Source organism: Alosa alosa, chromosome 10 (assembly GCF_017589495.1).
Source record: "Alosa alosa isolate M-15738 ecotype Scorff River chromosome 10, AALO_Geno_1.1, whole genome shotgun sequence".
NCBI classification, from domain to species: domain Eukaryota; kingdom Metazoa; phylum Chordata; class Actinopteri; order Clupeiformes; family Clupeidae; genus Alosa; species Alosa alosa.
Window position 1 is genome coordinate 35,206,129 of NC_063198.1, and position 21,389 is coordinate 35,227,517.

At 42.7% G+C, this 21,389-nt stretch overlaps 1 protein-coding gene and 1 long non-coding RNA gene across 2 annotated transcripts in view; both read left to right on the forward strand.

Annotated features, from left to right (window-relative positions):
* LOC125302399 (caM kinase-like vesicle-associated protein) overlaps window positions 1-15,525 on the forward strand; it is a gene marked incomplete at its 3' end in the record, with an annotated part of 86,619 nt that extends 71,094 nt beyond the window's left edge. Inside the window, exon 11 of the mRNA XM_048255551.1 lies at window positions 15,331-15,525. Coding sequence (XP_048111508.1) covers window positions 15,331-15,525 — 195 coding nt within the window. The remainder of the gene's footprint in view (window positions 1-15,330) is intronic.
* Window positions 15,526-15,539: 14 nt separating this feature from the next.
* Window positions 15,540-20,459, forward strand: LOC125302560. The gene is made up of 2 exons (XR_007194924.1): window positions 15,540-15,661; window positions 16,577-20,459. It is a non-coding gene; the product is annotated as an uncharacterized LOC125302560 (long non-coding RNA).
* The last annotated feature ends 930 nt before the right edge of the window (window positions 20,460-21,389 follow it).

Consider the following 21,389-nt stretch of genomic DNA (forward strand, 5'->3'; position numbering starts at 1 on the left):
TTATTCACTGGCCCTCTGCTGTGACTCACAATTGAGTAACAAAGGGAAGAACTAGCCTCTACTACTCCTCACTGTCCTCATCCGTTGTCCTGTTGCCATCTTCTCCAGACTCTTCATCCCTGTCCTTCTGCTGTTTTTGCTGTGTAAATATATTGCCACATGTAACATCACTGCCTTTGCAGAAACAATAATTAGAACAGGCCAGGCCTGCAGCTGCACAGCTGCACTTTCCAGATACATGTATACACAGTTTTAACCCAGCTTTGCAGTTACAGCTGATAACATCTAACAAATCAGGAGGAGCAACAGGACTTGAATCGAGGGTGAGCAAGTTCCTCTCCTTTCTTCATACCTGTCTTCTAACTCCCTCCAAATGCGGTTATATCCACAGCCGGTGGATCAGGACGGTCTGCTGCTTTCCAAAGCAGCACCTGTAGATGGGCACGTTTTCCATGGAGGAGCAAGTTGTGTTCTGTAGGAGACAGTGTCTTCAGTGCTGGAGGAGCCGGGAGTGGGAGACCTCACCGCCAGGGATGAATTACTGCACGGGCCTACCGGGCCCGGCCCAAGGGGCCCAAGGGGTCAGGGAGCCCTGAAGCCCAAGCCTTTGCATGAAATCATTGCCTCAATATCAACACATCAGGATGTAGGCTATGAATCTGATTGAATTTAGTATTGGCCATCCCCAAAATGCACCAGAATACAGGAAATCACATCAAACAAATGGGGGGTTTGGAAGGACCTCCAAACCCCCTTTCACATATGCGACAATTAATGGGGGGCCCTTAATACATCTGGGCCCAGGGGCCTGAAAGTTCATAATCCGTCCATGCTCACCGCTAGGTGGAGGCCCAAGCAAAAGGATCCGAAGAGAACCCTTGTGGTACTAAAAAGCTTACAGAGGCCTTCAGTAGAAGCCGCAGGAGGAGACCAGCCGTCGCCTGGGCCTGGCTACGGGAGGAGTGCTTGCCTGAAGAGGGTTTTGATGCAGTGGCCACGGCAGAGAAGGACTTCACACGACTGCAGAGCGGTCTGAGGAAGCGGCCTTGGAAAATAAGGTAGTGACGCTGGCCTGGGCGCTGACTTCACCGAGAGAAGACCTTGAGCCCCTGCCCCTGCCGGACAGCTTTAGGCTGGAGTTGGCGGTGGCCCTGGCTGATGAGGTGGTGCCTTGAGGATGGTTGGCGGAGCCTGTTCGAGTCGGCCTGTTCGCCGGTACTCTTAATAAATAAGGGGGAAAAAAGTTTGTTGTGTGAAATCCGATGGCACAAGCCAGAGAGAAGGTCTAGGCCTTGGCGCGATCGTGGCGGTGTGGAGTGACCGGAGCAGCGGAGGACAGCTCTGCAACAAGGCAGCAGAGGAGAGACACCAACGTCTGTAGCTGTAGCTGTGCGCAGCGTGGTCCGGCTGCGATGGAACTGGAATCTGCTGCCCCGAGACGACGGAGTGGAGCATCGGAGGTGCAGTGCCAGTTACGGTGCTCAGCGCCGGGGAGTCGGTGGCAGTGGAGGCTAGGCCCCGCCAGGTGTTGGAGGAAGGAATGTTGCAGTGGTGCACACTGCGAAAGTGCGACCTGAGGGCGTTCTCTGAAGGGAGCTGGGGACGAGAGGCGACAGACCAGGTAACTGCTAGCACGCCCCGCATTGGGCCGCTGGTGGTTGTGGTTCCGCAGGGTGAGTAGGGCTCTTGCGGTGTGTGCACCCCACCTGCTGTGTGGCAGTGCCAGAGACTAATTGCTAGACTGAATGTGGGAATGCCTACGCCGAGGATGGCAATGTCTTGTTGGGGGAGCTGTGCAACGCCAGCGTGCTGGACTGTGCTTGAGATTTCCACGATATTTTGCGCTGGGGATTCTGGGAGAACTGAATGATCATCTCAATACCAATGTTTCCCAAAAGGCTTGTCCCAAGGAGAACAGTATTACCTTAAACACACATGAGGAAACTGAACAGTCCATTCAGTAGACTAGGATAAGCTAGCCAGCAACCAGACAGCTGAATGTGGTAGAGTTGTAATAGAAATAGTAGGCCTAAGCTATAGGCTAATCTGCATAAAGTGTGCTGTCATAAATATCAGACATTCAGTATTCTCTCTTTTTATATTAGGATATAAAATAATACAGATATATTACATTGTAATCCTCTGGTACTCTAAGGTAGGCTATTGAAATGTCTAGCCTCCCCTCCAAAAAAAGAAAAATCGAGGTTTGTATCAAACCGTGGGTCAAAAATCGTGATACGAATCGAAATGTTAGGTTGGTGTATCGTTACAGCCCTACTGTATATCGCTACAGCCCTATCCTCCAAAAATCTGTCTAAATTGGACCAAAAAACTCAGCAAAATCAGCTTAATGAGAGTAAAATGTGACCAAACCAAGTTTAAATAGTGATTTTGAATCTTGAAAATGTCAGATATGGACTCAGCATCTCCAGTAACCCCTAAAAACATACTAACATTGTCCATTTTGGCCAAGCAGCTCTTATAATATGATCAATATAGGCTATTATGCTAATTTATGCTAATTAGCTCAATTACACGAATTGCGCAACATATGCAAATTAGCATCCGGCAGTTTCTGCATGCTGGGAACCCATACTATATATTTCCATCATAAAACTTTGGTGTACTCAACATTTCTATGGGCTGTCCCATTTGGGGCTGTATGGGATGACTAGTGTGCATCGTCTCCTTGGTTGTGCAGCAGAGCGGTGGCTTGTCAGCCATGTTGTGACATACTGCCTTGGTTCAAAAAGCGGGAAAGGAGGCCCATTGATGCTGATCATCATCAAGTTACTAACGTTTGACAGCAACAGTGTAGATCTCTTGTCTGTACATATATTGTTCATGAGGCTGAAGCCCCGTTCACATTCAGCAGTACTGCAAGGGATGGTCTGCATGCAGCGTATGAGTGGCATTAGGCTTTCAGGCTCTCTTTCTGGATTCTCATGGAAATCTCTAATGCCATTAACAGCTTGCTCTTCACCAAGCTTGAACGCTGCAGAGCCGCTTCACTTGGGCCTCACCATGGCGTATGCCAGGGCTGGAGGGCCAGGTGCTTTACTTAGGCCTCACCATGGCGTATGCCAGGGCTGGAGGGCCTGGTGCTTTTATCAAGGACACTGAGGTCATTCAGTATTTCGGAATCAAAAGACAGGCGTTTCTCAAAGTTATTTATGAGGCTTTGGAGAAATTGTTTCGAATTAATTGCTTGTATCTTGGGATTTGACTCCAAAGGTACTGACCCAAAGTGTCCCGAAGCCTGGGCCGTCAGTGCCTTCTCCAACTTCTCTCCTGGAGAATCTTTGAAAGATGCCAGGACTCTTATTGTACGTTTCAGGAGCTGCTCTGCTCTCAAAAGTGTGATGGAATGGGCCTGCAGTTGCAGAGACAGGTTTGAAAGTTCCAAAAGTGCATCATACATGAGTCCGAGGTCACTCAGGAATTCCTTGCTTTGCATTCGACGAGCAAGGCCTCTATAAGTTTGTCTTTCTTTGCTTGTTCTTGCCAGATCAGCTGCAGCATTTTCAAAATGTTTATTAAGTGCTTCATAAGATCTCCACACAGCCTTTACGGAGCGGAAACTGCTGGCTACCCATCGTGTACTTAAAACTCTGCCTATTTTTAACACTTCTGAGCCCACTTCTTGGGCTGCTTCCAGTAGCTCTTTTGGATTGGATTTGGATTGGTTGTAGAGAGTGTAAATTTTGTCCAGAAATATTTTGAAGTAGTTGACTGCCTGAACTTCTTCTACGGCATCGTTTACAGCCAGTTCCAAGTGGTGGTTCATGCAGTGCCATGTAAAGAGGTTAGGGTACCTTGCTGTCAGCCTGGTTGCCACACCAGAGTTTTTGCCTAGCATGACACTGGCTCCATCAGAAACAAAGGAGACCCAATTTTTTTGAAGCCAGTCTTCAGTGAAGCCTGCGGTGTTTAAACAGTTCAGTAAAGCTTCCTGTGAATGGACTAGCAGTACCCTGGGTGCGGGTGAGGCAAGGCTGGACACTTGGAGGTGGAAGGAGGCTCACAAGGCAAGATGTACAAAAATAGTCTGTGGTTTATTCTTAAAAAGGTGCAGTTCCATGAATACCCACACGGGGTGAAATGCCAAATGTAGTCCCAAAATTATATGAAAATTCCAAAATAATCCAAAAATAACCAAAGATGCAAATTAAGGTAAATGTCCAACAAAAATACTGGGCTATTAGCCATTAGCTTGTAGCTTCCGGTTTGGCACAAGCAAAAACAACCAGATCTTTTAGCCAGTCAAAAAAAGTCAGCAGAGCATTGTACTTACAGCACACCAGCATTTAGCTCTCACCCCAACGCTCCCCCGAACAGAAATGAGGCTCCCTTTAACAATGAGTGGAAAATGAGACATGGCAGTGGGGCCCTCACTACGTGTCAAAGATGGTATGTAAATTACTTTGTGGCAGAAGGGAGAAATGATAAATGAGTGAGTTTTACTGTCAAGGAGCCCTGTGCGTGAAAAACGCCAAAAATGTGGCTGTTGCAATGGCGCCGCCCAGACAAACATTTCCCCACTTCCCCCCCACAAGTCCACAAACTTTTCCCCAGTCCTGGCATGTTGCCCAAGTTCCCAACAAACATACAAACATTGTCCACAAGCATTACATTGTGTGTGTGCGAGTGTGAGTAAATATGAAGATGAATAAGAACTCCGCGTTGCGCAACGTAACCAGGGCACCTGCTGCGAGTAACCTCGCAAAACGCTACTCTATCAAGAGTTCACAGCGTGGCAGTGAGGAGGGGGATCACCCTAGTTCAGTCATTCCAACTATATTAAACCTCATCTACCTAGCAAATAATTTAACCTTTTAAACTATCCACCTATTTAACTGTTCAGTCATTCCAACTATATAAAACTTCATCTACCTAGCAAATAATTTAACCTTTTAAACTATCCACCTATTTAACTGTTCAGTCATTCCAACTATATTAAACTTCATCTACCTAGCAACCAATATAGTTTGCTTTTACTCTGTATGATATTTTACATATTTTTTGCATTTTCATGCACTGTATTTCCTTCAGGAAATGCTTTTCTAGTTCTTATGTTTCTTCTTCTAACGCAGTTAATGCAGCTTCAACCGTTTAACGTAGAAACTTCATTCAAACTATGTTACGTAGGTCTTACTAAGGACATGTGGGCTTTGTATTTTTCATCTTTGTAACTTTTATAATTATAATTTTAATTAAAAACTATTCAAAATTTCCCCATAGACTTAACATGGGGCTGATGACATCATAATAGAGCACTTAAGCAATTAGAATCCTAGGCCAGGTGTTCCGGCCACCTGCATCAACTGTCAGTTTCTCAGGCTTTAAGCATGCAGTCTCATTCTCTTAATACGACTACACATCTTGTTCAACTGTTTCCTCTGTCCACAACATAATTTAACCATTTAAACTATCCACCTATTTAACTGTTCAGTCATTCCAACAATATTAAACCTCATTTACCTAGCAAATCATTTAACCATTTAAACTATCCAACTATTTAACTGTTCCAACTATTAACCTCATCTAGGCCTACCTCGCAAATAATTTAACCTTTTAAACCATCCACCTATTTAACTGTTCAGTCATTCCAACTATATTAAACCTCATCTACCTAGTTCAGTCATTCCAACTATATTAAACATCATCTACCTAGCAAATAATTTAACCTTTTAAACTATCCACCTATTTAACTGTTCAGTCATTCCAACTATATTAAACCTCATCTACCTAGTCCAGTCATTCCAACTATATTAAACATCATCTACCTAGCAAATAATTTAACCTTTTAAACTATCCACCTATTTAACTGTTCAGTCATTCCAACTATATTAAACCTCATCTACCTAGTTCAGTCATTCCAACTATATTAAACCTCATCTACCTAGGAAATAATTTAACCTTTTAAACCATCCACCTATTTAACTGTTCAGTCATTCCAACTATATTAAACCTCATCTACCTAGTTCAGTCATTCCAACTGTATTAAACATCATCTACCTAGTAAATAATTTAACCTTTTATATGAATTAAAACTATTAATTAAAAACTATTAAACATTTCCCCATAGACTTAACATTGGCGATAATGGCATCACAATAGGGCACTTAGAATCCTATGCCAAGTGTTCCGGCCAGAGCCATATGGTTCCGGCCACCTCCAGCAACTGTCTGTCTCAGGCTTTAAGCACACAATCTGGCTCTCTTAAGACTACACATCCTGTTCAACTGTCTGTCTCAGGCTTTAAGCACACAATCTGGCTCTCTTAAGACTACACATCCTGTTCAACTGTCTGTCTCAGGCTTTAAGCACACAATCTGGCTCTCTTAAGACTACAGATCCTGTTCAACTGTCTGTCTCAGGCTTTAAGCACACAATCTGGCTCTCTTAAGACTACACATCCTGTTCAACTGTCTGTCTCAGGCTTTAAGCATACAATCTGGCTCTCTTAAGACTACACATCCTGTTCAACTGTTTCCTCTGCCCACAACTGTTTCAAAGTCTCCACTACAATAATTCCCTATTAAATAATTTAACCATTTAAACTATCCAACTATTTAACTGTTCAACTATTCCAACTGTCAGTTATCATCAACTATTCCTCTAGCCTACTATATTAAACCACCACCTACCTAGCAACCAATTTAGCAACCATTGAAATTAAGCATCTATGTCAGTTTCCATAGCAACCAAGATGATTATACTAGCAAACCACTGTAGTAACTCCTTTATTTCTGATAGTAGCCACCATGAACACCCTAGCAACAACCTAGCAACGACTTCAAGTACCCTAGCAACAGCCTAGCAACCACATTCACAGTTAAAACCTAGCAACCAACATCATAAACCTAGCAACCAGCATAGCAACCACCATAACTACTCTAGCAACAGTCAGTTGTCATCAACTTTGACTCCAGTCAACTGTTTCCTCTCCCCACAACTGTTTCAAAATAAAAGTCTTCACTGCTATAATCCCCTATGAAATTATTTAACCATTTAAACTATCCAACGTTTTAACTGTTCAACTATTCCAACTGTCAGTTGTCATCGACTATGACTCCCGCCATCTGTTTCCTCTGCCCAAAGCTGTTTCAAAATAAAAGTCCTCACTACAATAATTCCCTATGAAATATTTAAACCATCCAACTATTTAACTGTTCAGCCAATCCAATTGTCAGTTGTCATCAGCTATGACTCCCGCCAATTGTGTCCTCTGCCCACAACTGCAGCCTGGGCTTTTCAGTCAACTAGTGTGATGAACTCCCAATCTACATTCAACTTTTAAACTGTCTACTTTTAAACTATCAACTTTTATTAAGTTGTGCAACCACCATGTCTGTCCTAGCGTCATTTTCATGCACTCGCATTTACGTTTTAATATGAATTATATGGTGCAGCCTCTGAAGAATTATTCTTGCGAGTAGGCCTAGCATATTTTAACGTGCGGTTTTTGATTGTCATTATTACGCGATCACGTTCATTTTGAGAGCACTGATATACGCTAGCCCATGTTTACATTTACAGGTCATTTGCGTTCCACCTGTCATATGTGCCCCTCACTTGTACTGGGTTGATGCCACCGAAAAATCTCACAGGCATACCTTACGTATAATTTCTGGCTACGCCCCTAAAGTAGCCTATTTATTTTGTTTGTTTTAATTAGCCTAGTTGCCTGCTGTAGTTTTAGTGGTCACCTTGCTATTTTAAAGTTGTATCGGGTAGCTTAGTTGACTTTACATTCTCCTATGTGGGCCTAACACAGGGGTGGGCCCGCCAAGCACTTTCATCCGGCCCGCTGAGCATTTCATTTGGTTATCAGGCTGCTCGCTATTTTTTTCCTGCGATAGAGACGACGTTGGTTAGCTTTACTGCAAACTGCTTTTGACTCTCCTTAGAGAACGTTTACAATGTCAATGTCAAAACATCATGTTAAATAGAGATAACATCATGTTAAACTAAGTTAACTCTTAGTTATCTCCTTTGCAGCAGATCTAACGTGAACATGCGATCCATTTAATTGGGAACGCGTTTGCACTCACGAGAGGGAGAGAGAGCCGCAGGTTCCAGCTGGCTTGTCATTATTGATAATTGATATCTCCTTCTTATAAGAAACTTTTAAAAGGAAATCTTGAAGGCAGCAGTAGTTCCCACTACTGACCATTTAAAAAGTGTGAGAGGGCCATACCGTAGCAGGCAGAAGATCATTGAGAAATAAACGTGAATTAAAGCGACAGTGCACAATTTATACATTTGTTAAACAGCATAAAATTAGCAGTATTTTTAAGCAATTATAGGCTATAAAAAATGTATTTTTTTTATGTGTGTGTCGTGTGGGGGGGGGGGGGTTGTTGTGCGGCCCGCCGGCCAATTTTCAAAACCCAGTGTGGCCCTTGAGCCAAAAAGTTTGCCCACCCCTGGCCTAACACTTCAGCCGTTTGGAACAGAAGAACACACCAGAATAGGCCTGTTTAGTAGGCCTAAGCAGGATTTGATGGCCGCATTCCTACACTTATAAAATGCAATTCAATGCGGAAGTAATCTGTTGCTGCACACATTGAAGGAGCGCAGCCTCCTCAGGAAGTACAGCCTGCTCTGCCCTTTCTTGTAGAGTGCGTCAGTGTTGGCTAACCAGTCCAGTTTATTGTCCAGGTGGAGACCCAGGTACTTGTAGGTGCTTACCACCTCGACATTCACCCCATCAATGGAGACTGGTAGCAGAGTGGGCTTAGATGTGCGGAAATCCACCACCATCTCCTTGGTCTTTAAAGTGTTTAGTTGGAGATGATTGAGTTTGCACCATTGCACAAAGTCCTCCACCAGGCTCCTATACTCCTCCTCCTGCCCGTTCATGATACACCCCACAATTGCAGTGTCGTCAGAAAACTGCATGTGGCATGACTCAGTGTTGTAGCGGAAGTCAGATGTGTACAAGGTGAACAGGACTGGAGAGAGCACAGTTTCCTGTGGCGCTCCGGTACTGCTGATCACAGTGTCAGAGAGACAGTTCTTTAGTCTGACGAACTGATGAGGGGATACAGCCAGAATACATGGGCGTGGTCTACCATGCTTTCTCCACATTCCCTCCAGCACCCCAACTGACTGTCTGTTTGTTTACCTTTTTGTTTAGGGGTGATAAAGAAGCGTATCAACATTTTCCAGCAAAAGTCTCTCCAGACAAATGAGTTAGCAGTAGAGGACTGTGCTTTCCAAGCGTTCATCCACATGTCCTCTGTTATTTCAATGTCCAGTTCAGTTACAGTTTGCTTATCAGTCCTTTACTGTTCCTGCAGTTATAGGCATCAACAAACAGCTGGACAACAGTTGACAGTTCCCTCTGGTTAGAATCCGAAAGTAATCAGAGAGTTGTAAATACCTACATAGAAATCCTGTTTACTCAGCCCATAGGCCTGACATAGATGTTCAAAGCTATGAAGTGCCCTGTTTACTCAGCCCATAGGCCTGACATAGGTGTTCAAAGCTATGAAGTGCCCTGTTTACTCAGCCCATAGGCCTGACATAGATGTTCAAAGCTATGAAGTGCCCTGTTTACTCAGCCCATAGGCCTGACATAGGTGTTCAAAGCTATGAAGTGCCCTGTTTACTCAGCCCATAGGCCTGACATACTGTAGATGTTCAAAGCTATGAAGTGCCCTGTTTACTCAGCCCATAGGCCTGACATAGATGTTCAAAGCTATGAAGTGCCCTGTTTACTCAGCCCATAGGCCTGACATAGATGTTCAAAGCTATGAAGTGCCCTGTTTTTAACTATTGTGCATAGAGATGTAATGCCATGATAGACCCATTGTCTATATCTGAGGTCATATAATGACGGCTTGTAGTCAGGGTCGTATGCAGGCCACCTGAGTAATTTCACTTCTCTCTGGAGCTGAGAGCGATGAACTACTTCAGCCCATATCTTCAATGATAAGTTCACCCATTGGCTGTCTGTAATCTTTCCTTATCACTGTCAATACAACCTATTAATGATTGTATCGGGACATCTGTCAAAGATGTCTCTGTATCTTTCCATTTGGCCTCATAAGTGGCCTTAGCTGAGCTGATATATAATAATCCTTTAACTCATTGAGTGCCAAAAATGTAATATTATGTTTTTCCTTCCCATGCGTTGAGTGCCAAAAACGTAATATTACATTTTTAGCTTTTTTTTTTAATTACTAAACTAGACATTCTAACAGACCTTATATGTGATTTTGGGAACTCTGTGATGAATGGAAATGAAATATATAACGATCGAAAACTCATGAAAACGTACAATCTGGACATCTCACCTTTTAATCGAGCCATTGTACGTGTTCATAGCTATAACACAGAAAAAGCTGTGGCTGTACAAAAATCATCAACAATGGTCTAGATTGCTGGCACTCTAGGACAAAGCTCCCGAAAACAATTCAATGAGTTAAGGATGGGAGAGCCATACCCCCCTCTTCCTTTGGTAACTGAAGTGTGGAAAATGTTACTCTTGGCCTCTTATTGTTCCATATGAATAGTGAGATGTGCCTAATCCATTCTCTGAATTGTTTTGGGGGAATGTCTATAGGAAGTGACAAAAAAGATAGTAATCTGGGCAGGATGTTCATCTTGACTGATCTAATTCTATCACAAAAATCAAGGAGACTCCATCTATCAAGGTCATCATATATTTTTTGTTTACCCAGTTGTAATTAGATTTGAATAACTGGGACTGATCTTTAGTCAAATATATTCCTAAGTATTTGATTTGGGTAGAGTACCAATTGAACTTATATTTTGTAGTAAATTCCTGTGTGGGAGTGAAATTAAATGTCATAACCTGGGTTTTATTAACATTAAGGACATATCCTGAGTATTTCCCATATGTTTCAAGCATATCCATTAAAACTGGGAGGCCAGTGGCTGGGTCAGTCAGTGTAACGAATACATCATCGGCATACAGGCTTACTTTATAGTCCTCGCCTCCAATGGAAATACCTTTCAGTTTTGCCTCCTGTCTTATTGCCTGGGCCAGGGGCTCAATAAATAGGTTGAAGAGGCTGGGGCTGGCAGGGCAGCCCTGTCTACATCCTCGCTCCAAACTAATGGGATCTGAGAGGCTGCTATTGGGGAGGAGTAAAGTGCATGAAGACCATTTCTACATTTATTCCCAAAGCCAAATCTTTTCATTACTGCATAAAGAAACTCCCATCCAACTGAGTCGAAAGCTTTTTCCGCATCCAGACTTAGGATAATGGCCCTGGATTGTTCTTTGTTAATGTTTTCAATAATATGGAGAGATCTCCTGATGTTATCCTGTTTTTGTCTATTCCTAATGAATCCTGTTTGGTCCTCATCTATTAACTGATGCATTGCGGTTTCCATTTAAGTGAAGTCATTTAAGTTCCATCCGGTTAAGATTGTAGCATAAAGCTTATAGTCTGCATTTAATACACTGATTGGTCTATATGATTTGCAATCCATCCAATTCCCTTCCTTGGGCATAACAGATATGAACACCTCTCTCCAAGATGGCGGAGGAGATCCCTCCTCTAGTATATAATTAAAGCAGATTTCCAGAAGAGGTACTAAATGTTCCCTCATGGTTTTGTACTATTCTGGAGGAAATCTGTCTATGGGGGCAGCCTTGGCCTACTGGTTAGCGCTTCGGACTTGTAACCGGAGGGTTGCCGGTTCAAACCCCGACCAGTAGGCACAGCTGAAGTGCCCTTGAGCAAGGCACCTAACCCCTCACTGCTTCCCGAGCGCCGCTGTTGTTGCAGGCAGCTCACTGTGCCGGGATTAGTGTGTGCTTCACCTCACTGTGTGTTCACTGTGTGCTGTGTTCACTAATTCACGGATTGGGATAAATGCAGAGACCAAATTTCCCTCATGGGATCAAAAGAGTATATATACTTATACTTATACTTATGCCCGGTGACTTATTATTATTCAGACTTGAAATAGCTTTGTTTATCTCCTCCTTTGTTATAGGCAGACTTAGTTTTTCATTGATTTGTGTGCCAATATTAGGAAGGTCTAATGAATCTAGAAATTCAGTTATTGTCTGTCTGGTCCCTTTTGGAGTATAGAGAAGTGTAGTATTTCTCAAAGGCTTTTTGTATGTCGTCTAGATTTTTAACAGTCTTGTTTGTGACAGGGTCTTTTATACTATGAATTGTATTTTCTGCTTGTTGCTTTCTGAGTTTCCAAGCTAGTAGTTTTGCTGCTTTGGGATCAGCCTCACAGTATCTTTGTTTCAAAAGTTTTTCTCCACCTCCTCACTAAGTAGTTATGTCTAAGTCTGTGTCCTGCTTAGTCATTCTTATTTGTTGAATAATGACAGGGTCTTTATTGGCTATGTGTATCTGTTCAAGATCTTTTAATTTTTCTTCTAGATTTTATAGTTGTTGTGCTTTTGTCTTCTTTGATAAGGCTGTCCAGGCTATGATCTTACCCCTCAAGACAGCCTTAGACGCATCCCATAGTATACTAGGGTTTACTGTCCCATTATCATTTTCTTGACGGTATATACCTAATTCTCTTTCCATTGCTGACACAAAGGTGATATCATTTAACATTCCAGAGTTTAACCTCCAGAGTGTTTTGCACCTTCTGCCTTCCAAATGCATAGTTAGATGAACTCCTGCATGGTCAGAGAGAACCCTCTGGCCTATTTTGCAATATTTGATTCTATGCAGGTCCTCGTTATACATAAAGACATAGTCTAGTCTTGATTGAGTTGCATGTCTCACTGAGTAGAAGGTGTACCTAGGTTCTGAGCCATGCACTGCTCTCCACACATCATTCAGTCCCAGTTTTCTTAAGGCCTTATTGATTAGTTTTTCGGTATGGTTCCTTTTCCAGTGTTGTCCTTGTCCATTTTTATTGGTTGTGTCTAAAGAAGGATTGAGGATCACGTTGAAATCACCAGCACAAATCAATGTTCCATATGTCTCTGATGTAATCAGACCAAACACTTTTTTTATAAAATGAAATCTCACTCCCTGGGGGCATAGATTTTAAATAGAGTCACCTCTCTCTGGTCTATTTTGCCCTTAACCAGAACAAACCTGCCTTCTTTGTCCCTTATTTCAGATATAAATTCAAATGGAGATCAAATGGTGACATATCACCTTTAGCAAAGGGGAGGGGGCGGCCACTAGGCGGGGTCCCTCGGTAAGCTAACTCGAAAACAAAAAAGTTTTGTGTCAGTCTGTTGACGATGCATTGGTATCAGCAGTTCCAATATAATCACAAAAAGGACTATTTAGGCGAGTCTTTCTCCTCCTCCTGAATCACCTCCCACGGCAGTAGTTTGGCCAGTGTTTCCTCTGTGAAAGCCTCCGCCTTCTCGCAAATGATCTCGCCCACGTCGAACCCCCGTCTTCTCAAACGAACCACCATTGAGCGTGGTGGAGCATTTGATAGTGAACTGGAGGAAACAAACCACCATTGAGCGTGGTGGAGCATTTGTGGATGGTTTCGCTGCAAGAGCACGGAGTGCTCGTTCTATCCCCAGATCATTGCTCCGCTTCGGGTCAATATCCTCACTTAGTTGTGTCTTATCTCTTTCCCGACTGCCCATAGAGAAATCAGTATGTACGTACTGATGACGAAAATGAATAAAAGTATCATTTTTCTTCACTGAAACCCCGCAAAAACGTGTTTGTATGTCAATGAGTGTCTAAGCCAATCAAATAAATGGGTTTTCCTTGGATATGTGTTGAATTTTTGCTATTGGTTAGATTTTATATTTTGTAATTGGTTGTCAAGCGCCGATCGCGATATTTCAACATGGCGAGTAATGACAATCGACCGAGGTTCAGTGGTAGTAATGACACACTGTTCATCTGTTTTTAACAGTACATATGCCCATGTTGTCTAGTGATATGAAACTGTGTGGTGTGAGAGGGTAGGGGCCAAATCTGTAGTGTAACTCCGTGTGGGAGGTATCTGAATCTTCAGCAACATGGGAGGTATCTGAATTTTCAGCAACACTGACTCTGTTGGGTCATTTTAACTGTTCATCTGTTTTAACAGTCTAAACTGTGTTAACATTATTATTACACATTGACAACAAAAAAAAACATGATTATTAACCAAAATAATATGTATGAGATGAAATTGTAAGTTATTTTTTTGATACAAATGTGATTGTATTGATATTGCAACTAATTTTGATAATAAAACTATATAATGGTTATTTAGGCTCGTCTGTATACATAATTTCAAAATTAGTTATTTGGAGTTCCTTTCACCCAATTGCTACCAAACTTGGTATTTATTTAGCCAACAGGTAAATGCAACTTTCTGCTATTTCACTTTTTTATAACATGCTGTGTTGAAGCTGTAGAGCTTCACAAACTCAAAAAATGTGCCCGGAATATGCACATTTTATGCTAATTTATGCTAATTAGCATATATAAATAATATATAATTGTCATGTCAAACATATATTTGTGTAGCCTAACTATCTGGCTTCAAGAGAAAATGGATGGTTTCTTTGAGATATGCTTAGGTCACCCACAGCAGAATGAAATATCAAAGGAATCATTTTTGGCCTATTTTGTATCATGTTCACCACGAATTCCGTTGCAGAAGTACCCTCTGCCTCCTCTGGAATTCCATATATTCGGATTATATGTTATTCCGTCTTGAGTGGCCTTCCATTTCAGTCACTTTGTCCTGCAATGCTCGCTGGTTAGTTAGCAACTGGGTGAGCGTACCCTTAACCCCAATGCTCGCTGGTTAGTTAGCAACTGGGTGAGCGTACCCTTAACCCCAATGCTCGCTGGTTAGTTAGCAACTGGGTGAGTGTACCCTTAACCCCAATGTCCCAGCACTCTGCATCTGCCATATTATGTTCTATCTCTCCAACCCGCTCGGCTTCCTCTTCAATCTGGCCTGACACATCTTGAAGTTTTCTGTGTATTTCTGAAGTGAATTCGTCCATTTGTTTTTTAATATCTTCTCTAAAGCACTTACTAAATTCCTGAAGGTCACTTTTAAGCTCGGCTCTGAGGGTTTCCATTCCTTTAGCTAAGACTTCGCTCACTGCTTCCCGAATTGTGTCCAAGCTTTTTCACCATGCGCTCCACCTTGCTTTTCTCCATCTCCCGACTTTACCTCAGTTTCTCGCCCTCTCATAGTCGTCTTTGCTTTCTTGAGTTTGTCCGCACTCATTCTTACAAATGTATTTGTAACAAAATATATGAATAACATAATATTGAGTGGGAAAAGTTAAGCTGATACCGGAGCTGAGAAATTATGCTGTCATGTTAACTCTTGCAACACCGGAAGTCCATGCGACTGATACTTACTGATTTATGTGTCTGGCAGAAAGCAGTTCGGGTCACAACCATCATGAAGAGGCTGAGAGCTCCAGAGCAGAGTAATGCAACAGGAGCCACAGCAGCAGGAGCATCCGCAACAACAGGAGCCACAGCAGCAGCAGGAACCACAGCAGCAGGAACCACAGCAACAGGAGCCACAGCAGCAGCAGGAACCACAGCAGCAGCCACAGCAGCAGGAGGAACTGGAGGAGCAGCTGGACCAGAAGAAGCAGCAGGGACAGGACCAGGGGAAGCAGCAGGGACAGGAGCAGGAGAAGGAGCACTCAGCCAAGCCCCTGCTGCCCAGCACAGCCCCCTTCCTGAGATGGAGGCCTCAGGTACCTCCAGCAGTCCAACTGTTCCAGAGGAGTGTATTACTGCCCCGCCTCTGGTGGCAGGAGAAGAGGTGGGGTTAGCAGATGCCACACCCCCTGTGCCAGTCCTAGCTGAGCCTGTGGAGGAGGTGGAGACGGAGTCACAATCCAATGGTGATGCCCCTGCCCTGCCCCACACCCCTTCGGCAGAGGATCCGTTTAACGTTTAAAGATCCAACCCCGATCTCCACTGAGGATCCCCATAACATTTAAAGATCCAGACTAGACTTCCTCAGAACAATAAGACTGTTCCAAGGAAAACAAGTTTTCAATACCCAATCATAACCCTAACCCAATCATTCAGATTCAGCAACCGCCACACTATCGGTGACTTTTTGATCACCACTTATTGTCCAACATATCATTTATTTATGTGCTTAAGACGCCTCCAGTCAACAGTCAATGTGCAACTGTCAATGCATGATACTACTATAAATACTACTACTATGATACTATAAATGCTAAGTAGCATAAAACATGCTACTTAGCATTTATTCAGATATTAACATTCACACACAATTCCTGCACTTACACGTCACCCTGTCACACAGAGATGTGAACACACATCTGTGATGATCATGTTTCCCACTCAGATTAGCATGACAATATCTAGAGTATGACTAAGTACCAAACCCCCTTATTAACGTAATGCCTCTACCTCTGTCCTTACTCAGCTCTGCTGTAGGACAACACTGCATTCCCTGTGTGCCCATGTAGGACACCACTGCATTCCCTGTGTGCAGACCTGACCTGTCCTTACCCAGGCTCATCTGCTCATGCGTCTTGGCCCTGCTGCACATTACTTTATGCTAATGGTTTAAAAGTCTTTAAGGTGAATATATCTGCTAACTGACTGATACAAGTGTGTTAACCCTGCAGGTGAATACATCTGCCAACTTGCTGATGTTATTGTGCTCTGAAGGTAAATTATGTGCTAACTCATTCATGCTAGTGCACTAACCCTGAAGATGATTATCTCTATATACGCTAATGCTAATACACACTAATGCTAGTAAGCTAACCCAGAAAGTGAATATCTCTGCTAACCCACCTATACTAGTATGCTAACCCTGCACGTTAACATATCAGCTAACCTAGTTTGCTAACCTTGAACTTGAATATCTATGTTAAATCACTGATGCTAGTGCTCTCGAATAGCCCAGCTAACTCACTGATGCTAGTCCATTAACCCTGAGAGTGAATAGCTCTTTTAACACACTGATACTAACACACAAACTCTGGTGATGGCTAGCTCAGCTAACAGACTGATGCTAATTTACTAACCTTGCCTTCTCAAATAAGATGTGCCTCAGCATGTACAGAGATTCAGGGTTGAAGAGGAGCCGAAAGACCCCATCACACAGTGTCCATTATCTGGCAGTTTTTATTTCATTGGTTAATGAACCTCAAAACCTTTGAATATCATTTTCTTATCATTGATGTCTATGAACTAAATATGCTTAGATATAAATATGGAACAGTTCTAAGCTTCAGGAATGTCTCTTTGGTTTGGTCAAACTTGCCCGAGTGTATGTAGAGTTGGCTTGGGTACCACATGGTGCAGATTGACTGGCTTTCAGTTCACCGCTCAGAAAGAGCCTTTAATGGTCTGGGACTGCTGCCTTCTGGGACTAGTGCATTGTGAAGGTTCAGGAAAGACCTGTCTGGTTCAGTGTAAAGACCTGCCTGGTTCAGTGGAAAGACCTGCCTGGTTCAGTGTAAAGTTTCTGGAAGGAGCAGTGTGGCTAAATGCAGTGTCAGGTGGCACTAGCACAACTAAGTTAAGTGTAAAGTTTCAGGTGAAGTGTAAAGTTTCCTAATGCAGCTTGGTTTAAGTTTCTAGAAAAAAAGTAGTGTGGTTTGGTGTAAAGTCTGTGTGCAGACAGACCTCAGTGCTTGTAAAGTTTGTAAAATAGGAACCTCTGGTTCGAAGAGCCGCATCCCTTGTAAAAAAACAGTGGTTCTCATCCTGGGGGTTACCAGATTGTGTAAAAAAACAAAAAAACAAAAAAACTATTTAAATGTGCCACCAACTCATTCAAATGTCACTCAACAACCATAGGATGATATCAGATGTGCAGTGGTCTCTTACATTTTTCCAGAGCTGTATATATCTTCATTAAACCATCACTTAACATACATTTTGTATTATATTACCATTACTAACACTAACATATATAAAAGCATTGTTGTTCACAGTTGGCAGTCTGACCTTAGCTTAGCATCAACAGCATGAATTGGCAATGCAGGGCTAATAATGTTATGTTGTGGTACATAACTCTGTGGCTGTGTTGCTCTATTAGCTGGGTGCTGTTGTTTATGGTCCAAGACTAAAATGGAAGCCATAATTCTCTCTGTGAGCAGAACAGTACAGGAGGTATGTAGGTGCAAGGGTACAGGAGGTTTGCAGGGGGTATGTAGGTGCAAGGGTACAGTGATATGTAGGTGCAAGGGTACAGGGGGTATGTAGGTGCAAGGGGAAGTACAGGGGTATGTAGGTGCAAGGTGGGGTGATTGTTCTGGGAGGTCACAATCACTGTCCTATAGCACAGTATAGACAGTGTATATATTATACACACACACACACACACCTAGGTTCTTCAAGATAGCTGTTTGCCTGTCCCATTGTAGTAGTGTAGTGTAATTCTCTCTCACCCATGAGAACTGGCCTCTGCAGACATAGTTACATGTTTGTGAGTCTGACTGGATCTTCATCAACACCATCATCATTATCAGCTTCATCCCAGACTCACTGAAAGATGCAGTCCGCCATTTTAATACTCCAGCTGTATGTTCCATTTTCTGTGCTAAAAGAACCTTCAGCCGTCTGTTCTGTGTCCCATACTAAAAGAACCTCCATTTGTCTGTTCCGTGTTATGTGCTAAAAGAACCTCCAGTATTCATACCCAGTCCTGGCTCAGTCCAACCATAAACAATCCCAGCCAATCAATACACACTTCTGGAACATAGAAGTGAGGAGTGTAATCTGATTGGTTGTTGAATTGCCATGTGCACACTCATGTCTCAGACTGCCTCTAATGAGTAAAATGTTTAACTCTATTTTAGACTTACGTGGCAATTTTAATGTATTAAATTATCAAGTTTACATATTATTTGTTTGCTTGTACAGATACGTTGTGATTTCTTATTTATATCCTCTGTTCTGTGATTCATGTTTGGTGATGTTTTGAGATGTGCTACCCCATGTATCCGCCCTGTCAGTTAGTGCTCACCAGGGGGCGCCACAGGACCTATTTATCATCACCAGCTGAGCAATACTGTAATGCCTGTGTGCTCTGAACTGTGTAAGAACTACTAGACTGTGTGTGTGTGTGTGTGTGTTTGTGTTTGTTTGTGTGTATGTGTGTGTGCCTGTATGTGTGTGTGTGTGTTTCTGTAACCAAACCCCTGCCCCCCACCCATACATCACACATCTCAACATCCAACACATATCTTGAAGGTCACACACACACTGTTACATTCTGCCTACTAGGCTATGTAACCAGAGAGGGAAGACCACACGGATTTTGCCGTATACAAATATGTATTTATTTAAGTTAAAGAATTAACAACGTAGGTTAAGTAAAGTCAGTATAAATGATAGGTTGGGAAATAAAGGTGTATGAGAATTGAGGTGTCGTGCGTAAAGAAACAAATAGCCAAAATGGTGCGGGAGAGGAGGACAATCACATGCGCGTCGCATCACACCTGTGGCACACCTGTACTTGGCCCACCTGTAGAGGAGACGCAAGACAGGAAAAGAGCAACAAGGAGGAGGAGCCCGGCAGGTCCGTGACACACACACACTCACCCATACATCACACATCTCAACATCCAACAGCTATCTAGAAGGTCACACACACACACACCCATACATCACACATCTCAACATCCAACACATATCTAGAAGGTCACACACACACACACAGACATCACACATCTCAACATCCAACAGCTATCTAGAAGGTCACACACACACACACCCATACATCACACATCTCAACATCGAACATATCTAGAAGGTCACACACACACACATACATCACACATCTCAACATCCAACACATATCTAGAAGGTCACACCCACACACACTCACCCATACATCACACATCTCAACATCCAACACACATCTAGAAGGTCACACACACACACACACACACATACATCACACATCTCAACATCCAACACATATCTAGAAGGTCACACACACACACACACCCATACATCACACATCTCAACATCCAACACATATCTAGAAGGTCACACACACACTCCCTTTCTCCTCTGTGCTCTCTATATTTGTTTGACTGATGACTCATTTCAGTTAAATGATGTAAAACGGTTTATTTCTGTTCAGATGCATATTTGTATTCATGGCTTAATAGAAAGTTACTGTTTTAAGAAAAGGATGTTTTAAAGTTTTTACAGCATTCTTATTTGTTGTGACGACCGCATACAATACTGTGTAAAGCACTCAAAGCAATGCTTTTCTAATGCGCACTGATCCTTCAACATAGAGTTCCCTTCAGCATAGAGTTCCCTCCCAGCACACTGACCCTTCAGCATAGAGTTCCCTCCCAGCACACTGACCCTTCAGCATAGAGTTCCCTCCAGCATCTGTGGCCGTAGGGGAGTGTGAGCCGCCAGACTCCACACACTCTTCACACACTCCTGTAAGACTTGCACAGGTCCACACACTCCTGTTCTACTCTGTGCTTCTAACCCCTGATTTGATGGGAATAAAGGGAAACTGCTGAATGAGCTGCTTTCTGTGCTTATTCGTGGAGCCTGTGAGAGGAATGAGCTGCTTTCTGTGCTTATTCGTGGAGCCTGTGAGAGGAATGAGCTGCTTTCTATGGTTATTCATGGAGCCTGTGAGAGGAATGAGCTGCTTTCTATGGTTATTCATGGAGCCTGTGAGAGGAAGGCCTGGAGTTACAAGGGGTCAAAGGGCAACGCAGTGTCACACAACAACTCACCTCACTCTTCAGAAATGGGAAGAACATGCAAATTGTAAAAAAAGAACTTTAAAAAGATATTGTGACAAATTAGGACTGAGCTGCTCAGGGATACTGTCCCCGTTAGAGGACAGCTTCGGTCTTAATAAGAGCCTCACCAACATAACAACTAAAACAGATAGTCATAGATAGATACATACTTTATTGATCCCCAAGGGGAAATTCATATTCAACTAGAAATGCAATTCCAAGGAATTACCAGTGCTGTAAGTTGTGATGTAAAATATCATGTATAGTTAAAACAGATAATACAGAGATGGTACGGTGATGCTAGGATAGACATGGTGGTTGTATAGCTTAATAAAAGTTGAATTGCTTAATGGCCGTATTATGATGTCATAATCGGCAATGTTAGGTCTATGGGGATTTTTTAAAAAGTTTTTCTTTAATAGTTTAAAAAGTGTAAACGTTTCAAAGTTGAAAAGACATAGCAGCTTGGTCCGTTTGAAGACCTACGTTACAAAGTTTGAACGAAGTTTCTAAGTTAAACTGTTCAAGAGAAATTGCGTACGGAAAAAGTGGTAAGCGGAATAATAACTAGAAATGCAATTCCAAGGAATTACCAGTGCATGAAAATGCTAAAGTTGTGATGTAAAATATCATGTATCATAGTTAAAATAGATAATACAGAGATGGTTACTACGGTGATGCTAGGATAGACATGGTGGCTGCA